Genomic DNA, 18,183 nt, shown 5'->3' on the forward strand with positions numbered 1-18,183 from the left:
TATATATATATATATATATATATATATATATATATATTCTTGACTACAGAAAAAAACAAAGACACTTATTACACAAAAATCACACAAATTCAGAATAAGGAAAAAAGAAATCTAATGTTTTAACATTAACATATGTGCTTATATTTGGTAACTATGATCTCCTTTTTTTATCCAATTCTGTAGTATTATGTGCGGATGTGTGCATCGTACACGTTTGGTGCATCTTCTCAACATGAAAAAAAAGAAAGTAAAGCATCTAGGACAAATAAAATAATTATATATAAAATGGATAAAAACAGTCAAGAGGACCAACGTACTTGATCCCATCTCTGGGTGGAGAACACTCACTCATTTTTATCCCCCATCCTTTTTTTTTTCTTTTCTTCTTGTTCTCTTTCTCTATATATTACTGCACACTAACACCACACTTTCTATTCTTTTCTTCTTTTTCCTCTAATAGAAACTGCAGTCAATGAGACAAAACAAACATACCTCCACAGCCTACGCTTCCCCAGTATATATATATATATATATATATATATGTCTTGTACTCCGATACACATACACACAAAACACGTACGTATATCTAAATTTAATGAGGTTTAAACAAGAGATAACCGTGTATATGCTGAAAAGAGTATTTATTTTTTGTAAACATTAGATCGCTGAATATCGTGGGCTTACATACCGCCGTCGTCTACATCCTGGTGATTGTGAGACAGATTCGTCACATCGTTCTGTCTTGTTGCAACTAACACTGCTGCGGATATTAACGTTACTGTTACTGTTCCCATTGGGGTTCACCCGTTCACGAAGTGCCTCTACCTTTTGTTCCATCATAGTCAATCGTGATAACTTTGAGCGACGTTCACGATCAACGCGAAGATTATCTGTTGCCCGTTGTGCCACTCGTGAAGCGAGTTCAAGATCTGACTCAAGTTGTTGCTTCTTTTTATTAATATCATTCATTTCAGTAGCATGCAGAAAATGCATTTGTGCCATAGCAAGATCTTCAGCGTACTTTTCAAGCACATCTACTACTTCTCTGTACTTCCTGGCATAAAGTTTCTCTTCCTTCTCCAGCTGAGTCAATTCCTGTCGTTGCATATTTGTCTCATTCTCTAATGTAGATATTTCTATTCGCATCTCACTTATTTTGTGATCACTGTAAAAATCTCCCTGTGTTAGTTGTTGATCTAATGCAGCGATGGTTTCATCTAATCGCTTCACTTCCTCTAAATGAGAGTTGGCTACCGCCTCAGCCGCACGGGCCTCCTCCACCTGCACTGCAGTCTCTTCTTCTTCCTCCTCTATGCGTGCTTGAAGTTCTTTCGCTTGTGTTTCCACCTCCCGTGCAACCTCTTCACGAACACGTTCTGTTTCTTCAAGCAATTTATCAAATGTACCATCAACGTCAGCCACATGCTCCGCCAGCCATTTATTGGCAATAAGGTAAAACTCATACACACCTCGGGCATATTGTTCGGCAAATAATCGTTCACGCTGCATTCGTAGTTCTTCTAATTTCTCTGCCGTTTCCATTAACCATTTGGGGGTATTGATGTGTACAAGCATTAGTACCTGGTGAATGCGACTAAGGGATTCGGCAAAGCGAAGAGCTCCACATGCGGCTTCATGCAGATCTGCTCGTCCACTTATGGTCGTAATTGACATAAGAGTAATATATCCCACAAGTGCAGGCTCCAATAACGTTGTCAATTTTGTCTGTTTAAAGCAAGGGTCTCCACTACTTGAAAGACCAGCTACACGACGAACCGCTTCAACAAGATGACGAACTTCACTGCAGTATGGTGGACGAAAAGCGGCAACATCTACAAAAGTGATGGTTCCCATTGAACGTCTTCCAGCCGCATCGACTGGTGCATATATCTGAAACTGTACAATACAAGATGTATCCATGTGCTTCTTTACTGGTATTTGCACAGCATTAGGGGCGGACTCCAGTAACTGCATATGTGGTAATGCCGTGGGTCCCAGAGGTGGTGGAAACTCCACAATAGGTACAGGTTCACCAGTAACTGTCTCAAGCATTTGTGTTCCACGTGTAATGAACGCGGAGTGTGTTACAGTTGCCCGACGACTGTTATTTTCCTCCCCATCCTCTATAGTCATTTTCGTGTAGCGTAGGAGATCTTCTGCGGTGAGTTCAATAATACCCTTTTCACTGTGATGTGGACTACCGTAGAGAGTCTGACTACGGCCACTCTCACATGGACCACTAACTAGGAATAGATAGCTTTGTCCTGCCATACTGTTCGCCACGCAAGGGGCGATCAACTCCTGATAGAAAGTATTGGTTGGCGTCGCACGATGTACACGTGTAACGTTAAATGACTCAGACCATGTGTCTGTTTGTGTATCCTTGAGACGTAGTGCCGTGTAACTTGAAGAGGTGGAGGTATTCTCAAGGTGAGACATGAGACGAACATGACTCTCAACATTTTTGAGGATATTCTTTACCACAGGCCGCGGTGATGTGGGTGTTGGGCTCGATTTCTTGCTACACCGCTCCATCTCTCCCTTTTAGTTCTATTTGTTCTCCCTTTTTTCTTTGCTTTTCTTATTCCTCTTTTTTTTCCGTTTTTGCGGCACCTTCCACACAAGAAAAAATAAATAAATAATAATAAAAGAAGAAAAAAACAGAGCGAAAAACACTAGGGAAAAATAGTACATAATTAATCATGGGAAATTCAAATAAATGAAGCAGTATGGATACATCCATATTCATTATTGCAGAAGAAAAAAAAGAAAAAAAAAGAGAATGCACGCACATGTACATAATAGTACAGCGACATGTTCCTCTTCTCATCACATTGACAAATCATGTGGGAAGAAACCATGGAAAGGCTTACGGAATAAGTCAAGAGACAACATCGCTTCTAAGAAGCAGTCATATGAATGCAATTAGTAAGAAAATGAAGGAAAACAAAAAAAAACATGGGTAGTAGTAGTAGTAGTAGTAATAGGTAGAAAAATGCAGTGGTATCATGCCACAATCTAGCAACAGGAGAAAAAAAAAAGTACTCCATAGCCGGAGAAAGAAACAAAGAAAGGGGGTCTAGTAGAACGATGCTATTTGGCTGTGAATATGGGATATTCCCATATCATCAAAAAAAAAATATGTTCTTCCCTGCTATCAAGAGATGGATATACAACCCTAGTTAGTTACTCCCGTCTTGCTGCATCTGACGAATATCCTAATCGGCCAGTGGAGGGTCGCACACGCTTTGGGGTGGCATTCCTCATTGGTATTGAAAGCAGAACTGATGCACCCAAACTGCGCCGCTTCTTTGGACGTCTAGCTATATCATCACCAGGTTCCTCAACTCCTGCATCACTACTTCCTCTAGATACACGACCGACTGTAACACTTGAGCTACGTACCTTTCGTCTTTCTGTTCCTGTTCCTTTGGTTCGACTTCCACTAGTATGAGCTCCTCCTCCTCCTCCACTCTTATTTTGTCGTCTAACAGCTCCAGAGTTACGTGATGTTGTGTGACTCAAAGAGGACATATCACGTGATGGCGGATGCACAGAACTACCCGCTAACGGAGTAGACTGATGGTATGAGAGTCGAAGACGGGAACTATCAGGAGTTTTTGGACTCATATGAGTGGGATAAGAAATAGTGTGTGTATCAGCTGTACTAAGTGCCCCAGATGTGGTATGAGAAACAACAGTTATGGGCGGTGCTGGGGGTGTCGCAATTACAGAAGGCGGAGTATGTGTAGCATGTATAGCATAAGAAACCGCAGTAGCATGTCGAGTGGATGATGTGGGAGTAACACTTAGTGTTGGTCGGCTTAATGGTGTTCCTACACTACCTGTAGTTGTTCGACTTCGTATGGTTGTTGGCGTCACCCATTTATCCGTTACCGTATGTGTACCTTGTCCACCCATACCAGCAGCAAGTTGGGCTATACGGTGCTCCAGGTAGGCACTTCGCTCCTGTAGCTGCACATTATACCATTCCTCCATTCGCATCATTCGCTCTGCAACTTCTATAGCCTTACATTGAAGTATAAATGTATCTTGAACCTGAAGTACGTTTACGCCCAAAACAGAGCTTACCTCCTCTGCTCGACGGCGCAAATCAGCAGTTGAGCTACCGTCCTCTACGGTAACAGTAGTACCTCCACCTGCACTCGCACTTGCACCTGCACGTGGGGTCCTATGAGGTGACGCGTCCCGAACGCCTCGGGATATATTCCTTGTGGAACTCCGATTGCGCAAGGGTGTAGAGGAACGCATCTCCTGTTGCAATCTCCCACCATCCATATTACCGTTAGTTGTACTATGTTCCCCAGCCTTTCCAACACCATCAGCGGCAAGTTTACTCACATTTATTGCTGGAATCATAACTACAAAATTAGATGTACAAATGATTCGCCTGAAGGGTGAGCGTAATCTAGACCCAAAAAGGCAATTATTCCTTTTTTCTTTTATGGGTAAAATACCAATACTTTTACTAGTAATAAGAAATAGCTAAATAGAAAATAAATAAAAAAACCCAATATACGTATATGTCACACCCACAAAAAAAAAAAAACACAAATGGCAAATGACACATCAAAACAGACACAAACAATACAAGAAAAAATCCACACAAAGTAGAAAAGAATAAAAGTACAAAACCAAAAACCAACAAAAATATCAATGGTCATCTGTTTCACTTCTTTCCACCAGCCTTCTTGGCAGCGGGAGCAGCCTTCACTGGCGCGGCAGCCTTAGCGGGGGCAACAGCCTTTGCAGGAGCGGCAGCCTTCGCTGGGGCAGCGGCCTTAGCGCTCTTCTTTCCTGCGGGGGCGGCGCCCTTCTTTGCAGCGGCGCTCGCCCTCGCGGCGGCGGCAGCGGCAATAGCGGCAGCCTTAGCGGCAGCATCATCACGGCGTGCACGTTCGCGGTCCTTCTCGCGCTTCTTGAGCTCCTGCTTGCGAGCCTTCTGGCGGTGCTGCTCATCCCTGCTGCGCTTGGCGGCAAGTTGTTCGGCCAACTGGCGTTCCTTCTTCTTCTCGTTCTTCACCTTGTGGATGTGCTCCATAAGGTTGCGCTTGTTGCGGAACACGTTACCCTTAGCCTTTGTATATAGCTCGCGGTAGATGTGGCGGTCGATCTTCTTCTCCTCACGGTACTTGCGCAGCAGGCGACGAAGAATGCGGAGACGGCGCATCCACAGCTCCTTGCTTGGCATGCGGGCCTCGCGTGTACCCTCGCGGCGACCAGTGCCCTCGTGGCGGCCCATCGCCTTCGCCTCCTTCATGTGGCGCCAGCGGGAGCGGGAGTGCACCTTCACGGGCTTGCACATCACAAGGCCCTCCTTGATGAGCTTGCGCACGCTCTTGCGGGAGTTCGCGTTGCGGATCTCCGTCGCCTCATTGGGATCAAGCCACACACGGTTGCGGCCACAGCGGAGAATGTCCGCGGCCAAGCGAGCTTGTAACTTCAGAGAGACCATCGTACGTACAAAAGTGAAGTATGGATGCCTATAAAGTATATATATATATATATGCAATAAAACGAAAAAGTAGAAGTAGTAGAAGAAGAAAAGGGGTATGAAAATGTGAAAAATAATAATAATAATAATAATAATAATAATAATAATAATCATAATAATCATAATAATCATAATAATCATAATAATAATAATAATAATAATAATAATAATAATGGGAAGCAAAGTTTTTGTATAGGATTACTAGTTTAAAGGGGAAAAAACAAACTTTTTCTTACTCTAGGCATGGTAAAAAGTGTAATTAAAACGGCGTTTGACTCTTCCTCCTCGTCGTCCTCGTCCTCGTTCTCCTCCCGCTTTTCCCCAACTGCAATGACCCAACGAGAATTCTGTCTTCACACAACTTGAAAGTGTACATGAACCAAAATAAAAAGGAACAGAAATAAAAATAAACTTCATCGTCATTCAACTATCCCTTCATGTGACTGAAGGGAGCAAACATCAAGGGAAATTTATAACGGAGAGCTATCCATAATCCATTGCTATTACTCCTCCAAAAATGCTGCCAACGCCTTCATTTTATCAGGCATGAGGCGTTCCTGCAACTTTTTGTCTACTTCAGACTGATACGCATTTGCCAAGTTCCGCCGCACACGTGCCTGTTGATGTTTTTCAGCGAGTTCAACAGGCATCAACTTCGTTTTCCTTGCCCCTTCTGCCCCAAGTCGACGTCTCATCTCTTCATTTAGTGCAGCCTCAATCTGCCGACACTCACTCTTCTTCAGCTCTTTTGAGTCAAGGCCCTTACACTCGCGTCGGTGATCACAAAAGATGTCCTTGTGAAAATACACTCCACACATGTCACATTTGAAGTACTCCAGGTCCGCTGTTACGTGCGACATCGTCACTATTAGTCCTTTACGATTGTGTTGGTCGGAAAAACATACACCTTCCGAGTGTCAACAAAAGAAAAGAGAAAAAAAAACGTTTGAGTGCATTCAATTACCCCCACCAAACCAACAAACACAAACAATACAAGAAAAAATCCACACAAAGTAGAAAAGAATAAAAGTACAAAACCAAAAACCAACAAAAATATCAATGGTCATCTGTTTCACTTCTTTCCACCAGCCTTCTTGGCAGCGGGAGCAGCCTTCACTGGCGCGGCAGCCTTAGCGGGGGCAACAGCCTTTGCAGGAGCGGCAGCCTTCGCTGGGGCAGCGGCCTTAGCGCTCTTCTTTCCTGCGGGGGCGGCGCCCTTCTTTGCAGCGGCGCTCGCCCTCGCGGCGGCGGCAGCGGCAATAGCGGCAGCCTTAGCGGCAGCATCATCACGGCGTGCACGTTCGCGGTCCTTCTCGCGCTTCTTGAGCTCCTGCTTGCGAGCCTTCTGGCGGTGCTGCTCATCCCTGCTGCGCTTGGCGGCAAGTTGTTCGGCCAACTGGCGTTCCTTCTTCTTCTCGTTCTTCACCTTGTGGATGTGCTCCATAAGGTTGCGCTTGTTGCGGAACACGTTACCCTTAGCCTTTGTATATAGCTCGCGGTAGATGTGGCGGTCGATCTTCTTCTCCTCACGGTACTTGCGCAGCAGGCGACGAAGAATGCGGAGACGGCGCATCCACAGCTCCTTGCTTGGCATGCGGGCCTCGCGTGTACCCTCGCGGCGACCAGTGCCCTCGTGGCGGCCCATCGCCTTCGCCTCCTTCATGTGGCGCCAGCGGGAGCGGGAGTGCACCTTCACGGGCTTGCACATCACAAGGCCCTCCTTGATGAGCTTGCGCACGCTCTTGCGGGAGTTCGCGTTGCGGATCTCCGTCGCCTCATTGGGATCAAGCCACACACGGTTGCGGCCACAGCGGAGAATGTCCGCGGCCAAGCGAGCCTGTAACTTCAGAGAGACCATTTGTACAGAGAGACCTTCTATTTTTGTTTTTAAATTTTTATTGTGAAAGAAAAAGGAAAAGAAGAAGAGGAAAAAGAAGTTTTTCAATATTTTATTTTATTTTTTGAGCATATAACTACATAGTTTGAGCCATAAAACCAATTCACCCAACATACCCTTCTCCGGAGTGATAGGGTGAAAAATAGTAATATAAATGCCGGACGACTATGCATATCATTTGCTTATGGAGTCACATAGAAACAGATATATTAGCATAAATGATGGATTGCAGGGATTTTTTTTATTGTGTTACTACACATCATCAGAAAGAGAAAAATAGATGAACGCAAAGAGAAGCATTTAAAAGAAAAAAAAATGCACGACGAGGGCCATGAGGTATGGCTCAAAATGCATCATTCAGCTAGTAAAGAAACATCAATAAAGTCATACTCATCGATGTCGTCGTCATTACCGTTATTCTTTACTTCTGTCTCTCCGTCATCTGTGTTGTCGTTTCCATCGCCGTTGTTTGTGTTTTGCCGCCTGCGTAATTCTGATTCAGCTCCTTCGTAATACAATTCATTAGAAAACAATTTTACACGCGTAGAGTCCTCTCTGCTCTGAGATTCGCTTGCAAATCGCAAGGAGAACTGCTGAACAGCCTCTTTTGCCCCTTCACGTGTTGCAAACTCAACGAAAAAGTGCGCACAGCCTTCACCATCCTTTCCAGCGTGTCGTTGTTCGTATACAAAATATGAAACAACCTTGCCATATTGGCAACATTCTTCCAAGTAAAGAAGAGCAGTTGGTTTGGCATCATTTAATGCGTCACAAAATACTGAAATATTTGGGGCAATATTGCGAAAGGCAAGAACCGTTCGCCATGGTTGTTGCGGCACATTGCTGAGAAATTTATGGAGTGGAAAATTTACTCTCCCATTATTTTTTGAGGAGACTTCTGCTACAAGTTGCCGCATATAGGTCCGATGCGTGAGTGTATCTTTCATATCCCGTTCGGTATTATCTAACATTACAAAGATTGGTTTCTGCATAAGGGAATTTGCTGTGGCAGCGAAAATACCCTGAAGTGTTACGAGACTACAATCCACATAAGTCAACTCATGAGAATGCGAAAGGCATTGCACAACACTCCCATCAAATATCTGGCCTGAGAGTTCATCTTCCAAATGTCGTATAATTAGTCCTGCACGTGATGGGTGTGTGGCACCGGCGTTAATAGGTGTAATAATAGCCACGGTCTCATTCACACACCACGTTTTATCTTCGCTTGTAGAATCTCTAATCATAGACCTGCAACCGTATGCTAACTGCACACTAACAACTGCCTCAACGCCTTTTTCATCGGTTGTAGAGCTCGATGTTGCCTCAAATCTTGACCAGAAACTCTGGGCCAGACGTTTTGTCTCTGCCGCGAAATCTTCAAAAGCACTCGCATCCAACAATAAACGTGAATGTGAAAGCGCATTATGAACCACTAATTGAGGATATTGAGTTGAGGAATTTTCATTACAAGCTTTTGCAGTAACCAAAGCCGTATTATTATTATTATTATTATTATTATTATTATTATTATTATTATTATTATTATTATTATTATTATTATTATTATTATTATTATTATTATTATCTCGTGGTCTTTTGCGAGAATGATTGTTCATATTTTCCCCCTTTAGCTTATCCTGCTGTAGCTGTTCAAGTCTTAATGCGATACGAGACACATCCCTATTGTTTTTGCCGTTTCCACGTTTTTCACAAAGCGAACGTAGCTTGGCAAAGAGTTCTACTCCCTTTCTACACTCACCAACCAAACAGTACATCTGAAACCCTTCTGGAAGTACACTAAATGAGACAGTGTTGGTTGCGTTTTCGTTCTTATTCATTCCAGTCAAGTGTTTTAAAGGCTGTAATGAAGATCTCTTGTGTTCTGCAAAGAGTCGCTGCAGCATTGGCCAATACCCCAGTGCATGTTGCAAGTCTAAATCTACAATCATCAGTTGTGCAACAAAATCCAACGAATATGGCCTCCACCGCGTTGAGGAAGCCGTCCAACGGGCATCACCTGAGACCTGATAGAGAATCTCTTCAAGACCATCATGGCTAGCGAGCGGCTCCACTTGTGCCACACTTTCCCAGAGTGGCAGGGTTCCAATGACGATGTCAGCTCTTCTACCAGCGGGCATTGGAGGATAGGCACCGAATAAATTATGTGTAACTAGATGAAGAGCTGCTCCAAAGCGATCTACCAATGCGTATACCTCATCACATTGATCCTTTGTGGCACAAAGAATCAACGCCTGAGGACCTTGATTATCTTCCAACATTGGTTGGTGAGAAACATGTAAAACAAGTGAAAGAGCCATGGCACAAAGAGCTTCAATTTTTGAACAACAGTGTTCAATGGCAACTCCAAGGTGTCTTGTATCAGTTGATGACGCCAATCTCTGACGTAGAGATATCTGCGAATCAAGGGAATCTTCTGATAAACTTACACCAGTTCCACTTAGATCTAGTAATATATCTTCACCATATAGAGCATGGAAATAGCAACTCCAAAACCAACTGCCGCCATAGCCCAATGCAGTACCATTTAATGGAATCATTTCTTTTAGTAGAGGTACAAATGACGGGGAAATATATTTTCCCAAAACATCCGATGAGGACGTTTTGAACTGACGTATGCTCTGCACATCCAAAACTGGAACGTCAGATCCATCACTAAGCGGGGGATCACATATTCTACGTATAACACCCGGCATAGACACCGCACTTTACTTCAGCTTGTAACTCAGAGACATCGGTGGTTATTGAGAAAAAATGGTTCCTCATAATTGCCTGTTTTAGTGTTCATCATCTTTTTTAAAAAAGACATATATATATATATATATATATATATATATATATATATATATATATTGGCAGCGCATAATTGCTGCAAATTGTAATAAGATTAATTAAATTAACAAGAAAAAAAAACAAAAATCTACGTGATTTACTGGGCCCTCATAACTTTCTCAAACGCCAACACGCTCACAACTCCATAGTCCATTTCTATTGTTCTTTCTCACGATCTCACGGCAACCCCCTAACGCAGCGACAAAACAAAACAAAAAATGTCGTCACCTTTCTACCACTCAAATACTCAGAAAACAGCAATTAATGCGGCACTACATACGACAAGAGTACCAGAAAAAACCCAAAGAGATCGTATCCATGCGGTATCAGATAAAGATACGTCATCCAAATTACTATTCGATTGGTTTACTTTAGAAGCACTAAAATTTGATCTTGATGCTGATCCTGATATCAAAACATTTTTCTTCAATGAGAAACTAACTGGACGTAGTCGGCTCTGTAGTCTCATTCTAGAACTAGAACCCAGCATGGTACCAATACTCCTAAGACTTTTGGTATCGTTTTCCAACTCCTGTGACATTCTATATTGACTTACAGTAATAGCATTCTGAACAGCTGCAGTCTTCTCTGGATGAATGTACCTGCAGCGTGACCCATAGGTACACCGGCCACTCATGAACTGTGCGCAAATATCAGCACCAATACGTGATTTAGCTATTTTCTCAGCAAAACCAACCTTCTTCGTCTTATTCTCTGATGCATTTCCAGGAGAAACAGAAAGTTCACCAAATAGCCAAGAATGTGCTGAGAGTTGTTCCTTATACTTCTGTTTTTCCTCTTCCATATCACCAATCTTACGCAAAAGACCTAGATGAAATGGATTATTGGCAGGATCAGGACATGCAAGTGCATTGTATTGCGTTGCAAGACGTATATCCTCGGCATCCTGAGGTAATACCATTGTGTCATCTAACCTAATAAAAAGAATGTTTGGGTTTGTGCAAACCAGTCGAAAGACTGCCTTGATAGTAGCATTTCCACCACGTGTCCCAGAAAGATCCAATGCACGAATGCACGGATGAACCTCCAGTGCTCGACATAGTGGAACAAGTGATGTGTCTGAAACATCAAGGTACCTTATTTGAAGAGAGAGAATAGAACTGTTGTGCTTTAATGCAGCGCCAAAGCATATTAATTCGGAATCACCAAACCGCGAAAGGCCATCATAGTCCTCCAAACTGACGCTTTGTACGACGTTCTGCACAGTCTGTTGAATGAGAATATTAATGTCCATACCCGGTTCAAACTCCTCGCATTCATATGCATTTAAGGCCTCATCCATGCCCTCCCATACCTCAACTGAGCATTCACTGCCAGAATCCGCGAGGTACTGGTCATAGAGTGCCTTCTTCCGCTTGCTCTTCTTCTTCTTCCGCTTGCTCTTTAAAGTCACACTTACGTCCGGTGCCTCCATTTGAAGTAAAGTGGAACCATTCCCAGCCGCAGAATCATCAACGTCAGCCCGCATTGCAGCCACCCCTTCCACAAATTCAAGGGGAAACCGCTTACGACAACAACAATGGAAGGCAATGGAAATAGTAGCAGCAGTAGCAGTAGAAGTAACAATAAAAATAACAGTAAAACAACAAAGATAGTAATAATAATAATAATAATAATAATAATAATAATAATAATAATAACAATAATAATAATAATAATAATAATAATAATAATATTAATAATCACAATCGTTCCTATCATCAGAAAAAAACATTTATTCTTAATACCAAAAATGTATGAAGACAAAAAAAATACAAAAAACAAAAAAATTTTATTCAACTCTTGTCAATATGTCATTCTTTTCCATTATCCGTCGGGCCAAACACAAAGAAAGGTAATCATTTATCCCTACCACAAGAGAAAATAGTCAATATATTTTTCAGCTTCACCCAGCTCAATAAAGCATGGGGAAGATAACGCATCACTTACCCAAAAAAAAGTCATACTTATCACTCAATATGCTCCACACATCGAAAGTACCTAATCAAGAACTTATGACTACTGTACAGGAAATTTCATCCAATCTTTTTTGTGAAGGGGAGAGACCAGATCCAAGGCCGGAGTGTCAAGAGAAACACAGGAAGCAAAGAGTCTTGATGACACGAGATAGGGATCAGCATCGCCAGCGGGTCGTCGATCTTCCATATACCCCTTTCCCTCAGCAGCAACAGAATTCGGAATGCGAATAGACGTCCCTCTCGTGCCAACTCCGGCAGTCACCACACTCGGTACGGAGGTTTCGTGTTTTCCCGTTAAGCGCTCATTGTTTTCGGCTCCATAAAAAATAATATCCTTCCGAACCGTTTGCTTCAGGCGTTCCACATAACTGTAAATGACGTCCAGTCCCTTTTCTGAACGTGTCGCATGCGTAGAGAAATTGGTATGAAGTCCGCTGCCGTTCCAATCACCCTGAATTGGCTTTGCGCGGTAATCCACATCCAATCCATCGCTCTCCAGAATCCGCAGCAAAACCCAGCGTGCTACAGTCAACTGATCACCCATCTCCAGGCCTTCACAAGGACCCACCTGAAACTCCCACTGCCCAGGCGCAACCTCGGCGTTCGTGCCAGAGATATTGAGCCCCATCTGCAGGCACACCTCATAGTGCAAGTCAACGTACTTCCTCCCAGGAGCAAACTGATGCCCCGTCGCACAGTAGTAGGGACCTTGTGGAGCTGGAAACCCAGTAGAGGGCCATCCGTAGGGACGCCCATCCTTCTTCAAGAAAAACTCCTGCTCCATTCCAAACCAAGGATGCTCATCTGGTTTCTGCTCAAATATAAGGCGAGCCATGGCACGCGAGTTATCTCTCGTTGGTTCCCCACTTGGGAGATAACACTCAGCCAGCACAAGAAGCCATGGCACATTCGTCGTGGGTCGCGGAATGCGGCAGAGGTATGCGTTAACGGGCTTCAGAATGACTTCTGTATCGCTGCCGTGGGCTTGGTTCGTTGAAGAGCCATCAAAATTCCACAAGGGAAAAATCCTTCGGCAAGAAGCTCCTTTGGGTGTTTCGCTAGCTCCTCATTTGTCAAATACATTGTCCGGTCCTTGCTCCGGATATCATGATGGGCATCCTTTCCAGCGAGCCAGATATACGTCACTCTGCAGCCGGTCTTCTTATTCACTGATCCTGACATCACGCTTGCGCCTTGGCAATCTTGTTTTAATTTATAAATCTAGATTACGAGCCTTTGAGTTGCCTTGTCCCTCGACCCAAATACCAACGAATACAGCAAACGGAAAAAAAGGAAAAAAAAAGAAGGGTATGAAAAATCCCACGTACCTCGGAAAATTATATTCCACACTTTCAATTTATCAGGCATATGGACGCTATCCATAACTGAGGTATGGAGGCAATGCCTGGGCCAATGTCACTCTGGAGGCTCACCAAAAGAAGCAGTCTCCGTTCGCAGTGTGGACCAAGGAACAGTAAAACCAGCAAAGGAAAAAAAAAATCATCCTTCCTTCAGATTCAGGTTTAGATGCATGTGAAAAAAAAAAACATATATATGAGAAGAACCAGAAAAACAAATCGAAATAGCACAAAAAAGAAACCCATTTTTCTCACACCTCACCCCACAAGGTAAGGGAAGAAAAATCCGGCGAAAAGTAGACCAACAAACACCAGTCCTACAAGATGAAGAAAGAGTCATCAGAAACACATCCCCAACATCAAAGAAAGCTGGGAAAAAAAAGAGCTTCCATACCGCGTAGTCAATAGTATGACTGCCCCCTAACCTAGGACTTTTGTGAGAAAAAAAAAGCAGAAAATAATAAAAAAATTCCCTGCAGCCTGTGGTTGATATCCTCAAATCTCGTCAGCAAAAAGAAAATTAGCACTCCTTACTTTTGCGTACCCCGCCCGGCTGCTCCCAATACTGTTGTCAGCTCTAATTACTGGTCCAAAACGGTTTCTTGCCATTCCCATGTGCTCATCTTTTGACCCTAGTTTAGAAAAAAACACAGAACCAACCCCTGGAAACCAGTAACATTTTAAACGTCCCGAATAAATTAATGTTCACAATAGGAAAACAACTGCCCATTGATAAAGAGAAAAGAAAATCGAACGAACACACAGCCAAAGAAAGAGTAAAAAAAAAAAACATCCAAGAATAAAAGAATATTAGCGAAAAGCGAGAAGAGAGGGAGGGAGAAAGAGCAATACCAGAAGAAATGTAAAAAACATTATACAATATCACTCCCAAAATACACAACTAAGGTAAATGCTCTGATACACAGGTTTAGACAACTAATTAATGGGGAATAATCCAACACACAATCGACGAAGACATTATGGCTTACAGACAAAGCACAACTATATTGCTAGGAGCACGTAGAAGTATACATAAAGAAAGAAGTATATCCTCGGCATCCTGAGGTAATACCATTGTGTCATCTAACCTAATAAAAAGAATGTTTGGGTTTGTGCAAACCAGTCGAAAGACTGCCTTGATAGTAGCATTTCCACCACGTGTCCCAGAAAGATCCAATGCACGAATGCACGGATGAACCTCCAGTGCTCGACATAGTGGAACAAGTGATGTGTCTGAAACATCAAGGTACCTTATTTGAAGAGAGAGAATAGAACTGTTGTGCTTTAATGCAGCGCCAAAGCATATTAATTCGGAATCACCAAACCGCGAAAGGCCATCATAGTCCTCCAAACTGACGCTTTGTACGACGTTCTGCACAGTCTGTTGAATGAGAATATTAATGTCCATACCCGGTTCAAACTCCTCGCATTCATATGCATTTAAGGCCTCATCCATGCCCTCCCATACCTCAACTGAGCATTCACTGCCAGAATCCGCGAGGTACTGGTCATAGAGTGCCTTCTTCCGCTTGCTCTTCTTCTTCTTCCGCTTGCTCTTTAAAGTCACACTTACGTCCGGTGCCTCCATTTGAAGTAAAGTGGAACCATTCCCAGCCGCAGAATCATCAACGTCAGCCCGCATTGCAGCCACCCCTTCCACAAATTCAAGGGGAAACCGCTTACGACAACAACAATGGAAGGCAATGGAAATAGTAGCAGCAGTAGCAGTAGAAGTAACAATAAAAATAACAGTAAAACAACAAAGATAGTAATAATAATAATAATAATAATAATAATAATAATAATAACAATAATAATAATAATATTAAAAATAACAACAATAATATCAACAATATACGAGTGACCATGAAGAATATTGTTGATATTTACTATTACCATTATAATTATTATTATCATTATTATTGTTATTATCATCATCAGTCCAAAAACAATAAAAATAACATAAATATTAATAATATTAATAATAATAATAAATAATAATAATAATAATAATAATAATAATAATAATAATAATAATAATAATAATAATAATAATAATATAAGAGGAAGAAAACTAAGAGCAATTAAGATCATTTTATAATACCAACTATGATTTTTTATTATTAATATTATCATTGCTATTTTTCGCATTATTAGAATCATTACTATTATTAATATTATTATTATTATTATTATTATTATTATTATTATTATTATTATTATTATTATTATTATTATTATTATTATTATTATTATTATTATTATTATTATTATTATTATTATTATTGTTGTTGTTGTTGTTATTATTTTTTTATTATTACTATTACCATTAATATTACTACTAATATTATTATTAGAGCAGTAATTCCGGTTATAATTATGATTTAAAAAGTCAATTGTTTCAACAATAAGGCAGCAAATCAGATCCAATTAAAAAAAATATCTTTTTCTTGCAATTTATCATTTCTCGTAACAAATTTACTCTATGCACAAAATAGACACCCATTTATTAGTTTTCACCACTCTTTGCAATTTCAGGAAGTTACCATGAAGAGAAAATCCACTCGAAAAGTACAAGCAGAATTAACCATTAAAGGAATAGATATAAGGGCCAAATGGAAAAAGACTTTTCCCGGAGTAAAAGTAATTATGTCTATCATTATAATTATAATATTAGCAAAACGCCCCGTCTTTGCCGGGGACCCAATAGTACACATTTATGTTGTTCATTCTATATGACTACTGTACAGGAAATTTCATCCAATCTTTTTTGTGAAGGGGAGAGACCAGATCCAAGGCCGGAGTGTCAAGAGAAACACAGGAAGCAAAGAGTCTTGATGACACGAGATAGGGATCAGCATCGCCAGCGGGTCGTCGATCTTCCATATACCCCTTTCCCTCAGCAGCAACAGAATTCGGAATGCGAATAGACGTCCCTCTCGTGCCAACTCCGGCAGTCACCACACTCGGTACGGAGGTTTCGTGTTTTCCCGTTAAGCGCTCATTGTTTTCGGCTCCATAAAAATAATATCCTTCCGAACCGTTTGCTTCAGGCGTTCCACATAACTGTAAATGACGTCCAGTCCCTTTTCTGAACGTGTCGCATGCGTAGAGAAATTGGTATGAAGTCCGCTGCCGTTCCAATCACCCTGAATTGGCTTTGCGCGGTAATCCACATCCAATCCATCGCTCTCCAGAATCCGCAGCAAAACCCAGCGTGCTACAGTCAACTGATCACCCATCTCCAGGCCTTCACAAGGACCCACCTGAAACTCCCACTGCCCAGGCGCAACCTCGGCGTTCGTGCCAGAGATATTGAGCCCCATCTGCAGGCACACCTCATAGTGCAAGTCAACGTACTTCCTCCCAGGAGCAAACTGATGCCCCGTCGCACAGTAGTAGGGACCTTGTGGAGCTGGAAACCCAGTAGAGGGCCATCCGTAGGGACGCCCATCCTTCTTCAAGAAAAACTCCTGCTCCATTCCAAACCAAGGATGCTCATCTGGTTTCTGCTCAAATATAAGGCGAGCCATGGCACGCGAGTTATCTCTCGTTGGTTCCCCACTTGGGAGATAACACTCAGCCAGCACAAGAAGCCATGGCACATTCGTCGTGGGTCGCGGAATGCGGCAGAGGTATGCGTTAACGGGCTTCAGAATGACTTCTGTATCGCTGCCGTGGGCTTGGTTCGTTGAAGAGCCATCAAAATTCCACAAGGGGAAAAATCCTTCGGCAAGAAGCTCCTTTGGGTGTTTCGCTAGTTCCTCATTTGTCAAATACATTGTCCGGTCCTTGCTCCGGATATCATGATGGGCATCCTTTCCAGCGAGCCAGATATACGTCACTCTGCAGCCGGTCTTCTTATTCACTGATCCTGACATCACGCTTGCGCCTTGGCAATCTTGTTTTAATTTATAAATCTAGATTACGAGCCTTTGAGTTGCCTTGTCCCTCGACCCAAATACCAACGAATACAGCAAACGGAAAAAAAGAGAAAAAAAAAGAAGGGTATGAAAAATCCCACGTACCTCGGAAAATTATATTCCACACTTTCAATTTATCAGGCATATGGACGCTATCCATAACTGAGGTATGGAGGCAATGCCTGGGCCAATGTCACTCTGGAGGCTCACCAAAAGAAGCAGTCTCCGTTCGCAGTGTGGACCAAGGAACAGTAAAACCAGCAAAGGAAAAAAAAAATCATCCTTCCTTCAGATTCAGGTTTAGATGCATGTGAAAAAAAAACATATATATGAGAAGAACCAGAAAAACAAATCGAAATAGCACAAAAAAGAAACCCATTTTTCTCACACCTCACCCCACAAGGTAAGGGAAGAAAAATCCGGCGAAAAGTAGACCAACAAACACCAGTCCTACAAGATGAAGAAAGAGTCATCAGAAACACATCCCCAACATCAAAGAAAGCTGGGAAAAAAAAGAGCTTCCATACCGCGTAGTCAATAGTATGACTGCCCCCTAACCTAGGACTTTTGTGAGAAAAAAAAAGCAGAAAATAATAAAAAAATCCTTTAACGTTTTGTTCTTGTGTGTCTTGTTTTCAGAAACAATAAAACCGAGTAG

The 18,183-nt window shown here is 42.2% G+C and overlaps 10 protein-coding genes across 10 annotated transcripts; all 10 read right to left on the reverse strand.

Annotated features, from left to right (window-relative positions):
* Positions 1 to 657: 657 nt before the first annotated feature.
* LSM04_004214 (uncharacterized protein) lies at positions 658 to 2,535 on the reverse strand (the record flags this gene model as incomplete). The annotated part of the gene is made up of 1 exon (XM_067331169.1): positions 658 to 2,535. One exon carries the CDS (start codon positions 2,533 to 2,535, stop codon positions 658 to 660), a length of 1,878 nt encoding a protein of 625 aa, XP_067189056.1.
* Positions 2,536 to 3,186: 651 nt separating this feature from the next.
* On the reverse strand, positions 3,187 to 4,380 carry LSM04_000356 (uncharacterized protein; the record flags this gene model as incomplete). The annotated part of the gene is made up of 1 exon (XM_067331170.1): positions 3,187 to 4,380. One exon carries the CDS (start codon positions 4,378 to 4,380, stop codon positions 3,187 to 3,189), a length of 1,194 nt encoding a protein of 397 aa, XP_067188996.1.
* A 310-nt stretch (positions 4,381 to 4,690) lies between these two features.
* Positions 4,691 to 5,476, reverse strand: LSM04_008509 (Ribosomal protein L19/L19e; the record flags this gene model as incomplete). The annotated part of the gene is made up of 1 exon (XM_067331171.1): positions 4,691 to 5,476. One exon carries the CDS (start codon positions 5,474 to 5,476, stop codon positions 4,691 to 4,693), a length of 786 nt encoding a protein of 261 aa, XP_067189131.1.
* A 542-nt stretch (positions 5,477 to 6,018) lies between these two features.
* LSM04_003088 (uncharacterized protein) lies at positions 6,019 to 6,375 on the reverse strand (the record flags this gene model as incomplete). The annotated part of the gene is made up of 1 exon (XM_067331172.1): positions 6,019 to 6,375. The coding sequence occupies one exon, from the start codon at positions 6,373 to 6,375 to the stop codon at positions 6,019 to 6,021; it is 357 nt and encodes a 118-aa protein (XP_067189035.1).
* Positions 6,376 to 6,587: 212 nt separating this feature from the next.
* LSM04_007600 (Ribosomal protein L19/L19e) lies at positions 6,588 to 7,373 on the reverse strand (the record flags this gene model as incomplete). The annotated part of the gene is made up of 1 exon (XM_067331174.1): positions 6,588 to 7,373. The coding sequence occupies one exon, from the start codon at positions 7,371 to 7,373 to the stop codon at positions 6,588 to 6,590; it is 786 nt and encodes a 261-aa protein (XP_067189111.1).
* Positions 7,374 to 7,765: 392 nt separating this feature from the next.
* On the reverse strand, positions 7,766 to 10,129 carry LSM04_002935 (uncharacterized protein; the record flags this gene model as incomplete). The annotated part of the gene is made up of 1 exon (XM_067331175.1): positions 7,766 to 10,129. The coding sequence occupies one exon, from the start codon at positions 10,127 to 10,129 to the stop codon at positions 7,766 to 7,768; it is 2,364 nt and encodes a 787-aa protein (XP_067189032.1).
* A 383-nt stretch (positions 10,130 to 10,512) lies between these two features.
* Positions 10,513 to 11,754, reverse strand: LSM04_001249 (E3 ligase; the record flags this gene model as incomplete). Its single annotated transcript, XM_067331176.1, has 1 exon — positions 10,513 to 11,754. The coding sequence occupies one exon, from the start codon at positions 11,752 to 11,754 to the stop codon at positions 10,513 to 10,515; it is 1,242 nt and encodes a 413-aa protein (XP_067189007.1).
* Positions 11,755 to 12,284: 530 nt separating this feature from the next.
* Positions 12,285 to 13,426, reverse strand: LSM04_007669 (Glutamine synthetase; the record flags this gene model as incomplete). The annotated part of the gene is made up of 2 exons (XM_067331177.1): positions 12,285 to 13,218; positions 13,326 to 13,426. The coding sequence occupies 2 exons, from the start codon at positions 13,424 to 13,426 to the stop codon at positions 12,285 to 12,287; spliced, it is 1,035 nt and encodes a 344-aa protein (XP_067189112.1).
* A 671-nt stretch (positions 13,427 to 14,097) lies between these two features.
* On the reverse strand, positions 14,098 to 15,244 carry LSM04_006380 (uncharacterized protein; the record flags this gene model as incomplete). The annotated part of the gene is made up of 2 exons (XM_067331178.1): positions 14,098 to 14,264; positions 14,635 to 15,244. 2 exons carry the CDS (start codon positions 15,242 to 15,244, stop codon positions 14,098 to 14,100), a joined length of 777 nt encoding a protein of 258 aa, XP_067189102.1.
* A 1,097-nt stretch (positions 15,245 to 16,341) lies between these two features.
* LSM04_009033 (Glutamine synthetase) lies at positions 16,342 to 17,483 on the reverse strand (the record flags this gene model as incomplete). The annotated part of the gene is made up of 2 exons (XM_067331179.1): positions 16,342 to 16,649; positions 16,700 to 17,483. 2 exons carry the CDS (start codon positions 17,481 to 17,483, stop codon positions 16,342 to 16,344), a joined length of 1,092 nt encoding a protein of 363 aa, XP_067189136.1.
* Between the last annotated feature and the right edge of the window lie 700 nt (positions 17,484 to 18,183).

The sequence above is a fragment of the Trypanosoma melophagium genome (assembly GCF_022059095.1).
Source record: "Trypanosoma melophagium isolate St. Kilda chromosome Unknown ctg33segment0, whole genome shotgun sequence".
Lineage (NCBI taxonomy): Eukaryota > Euglenozoa > Kinetoplastea > Trypanosomatida > Trypanosomatidae > Trypanosoma > Trypanosoma melophagium.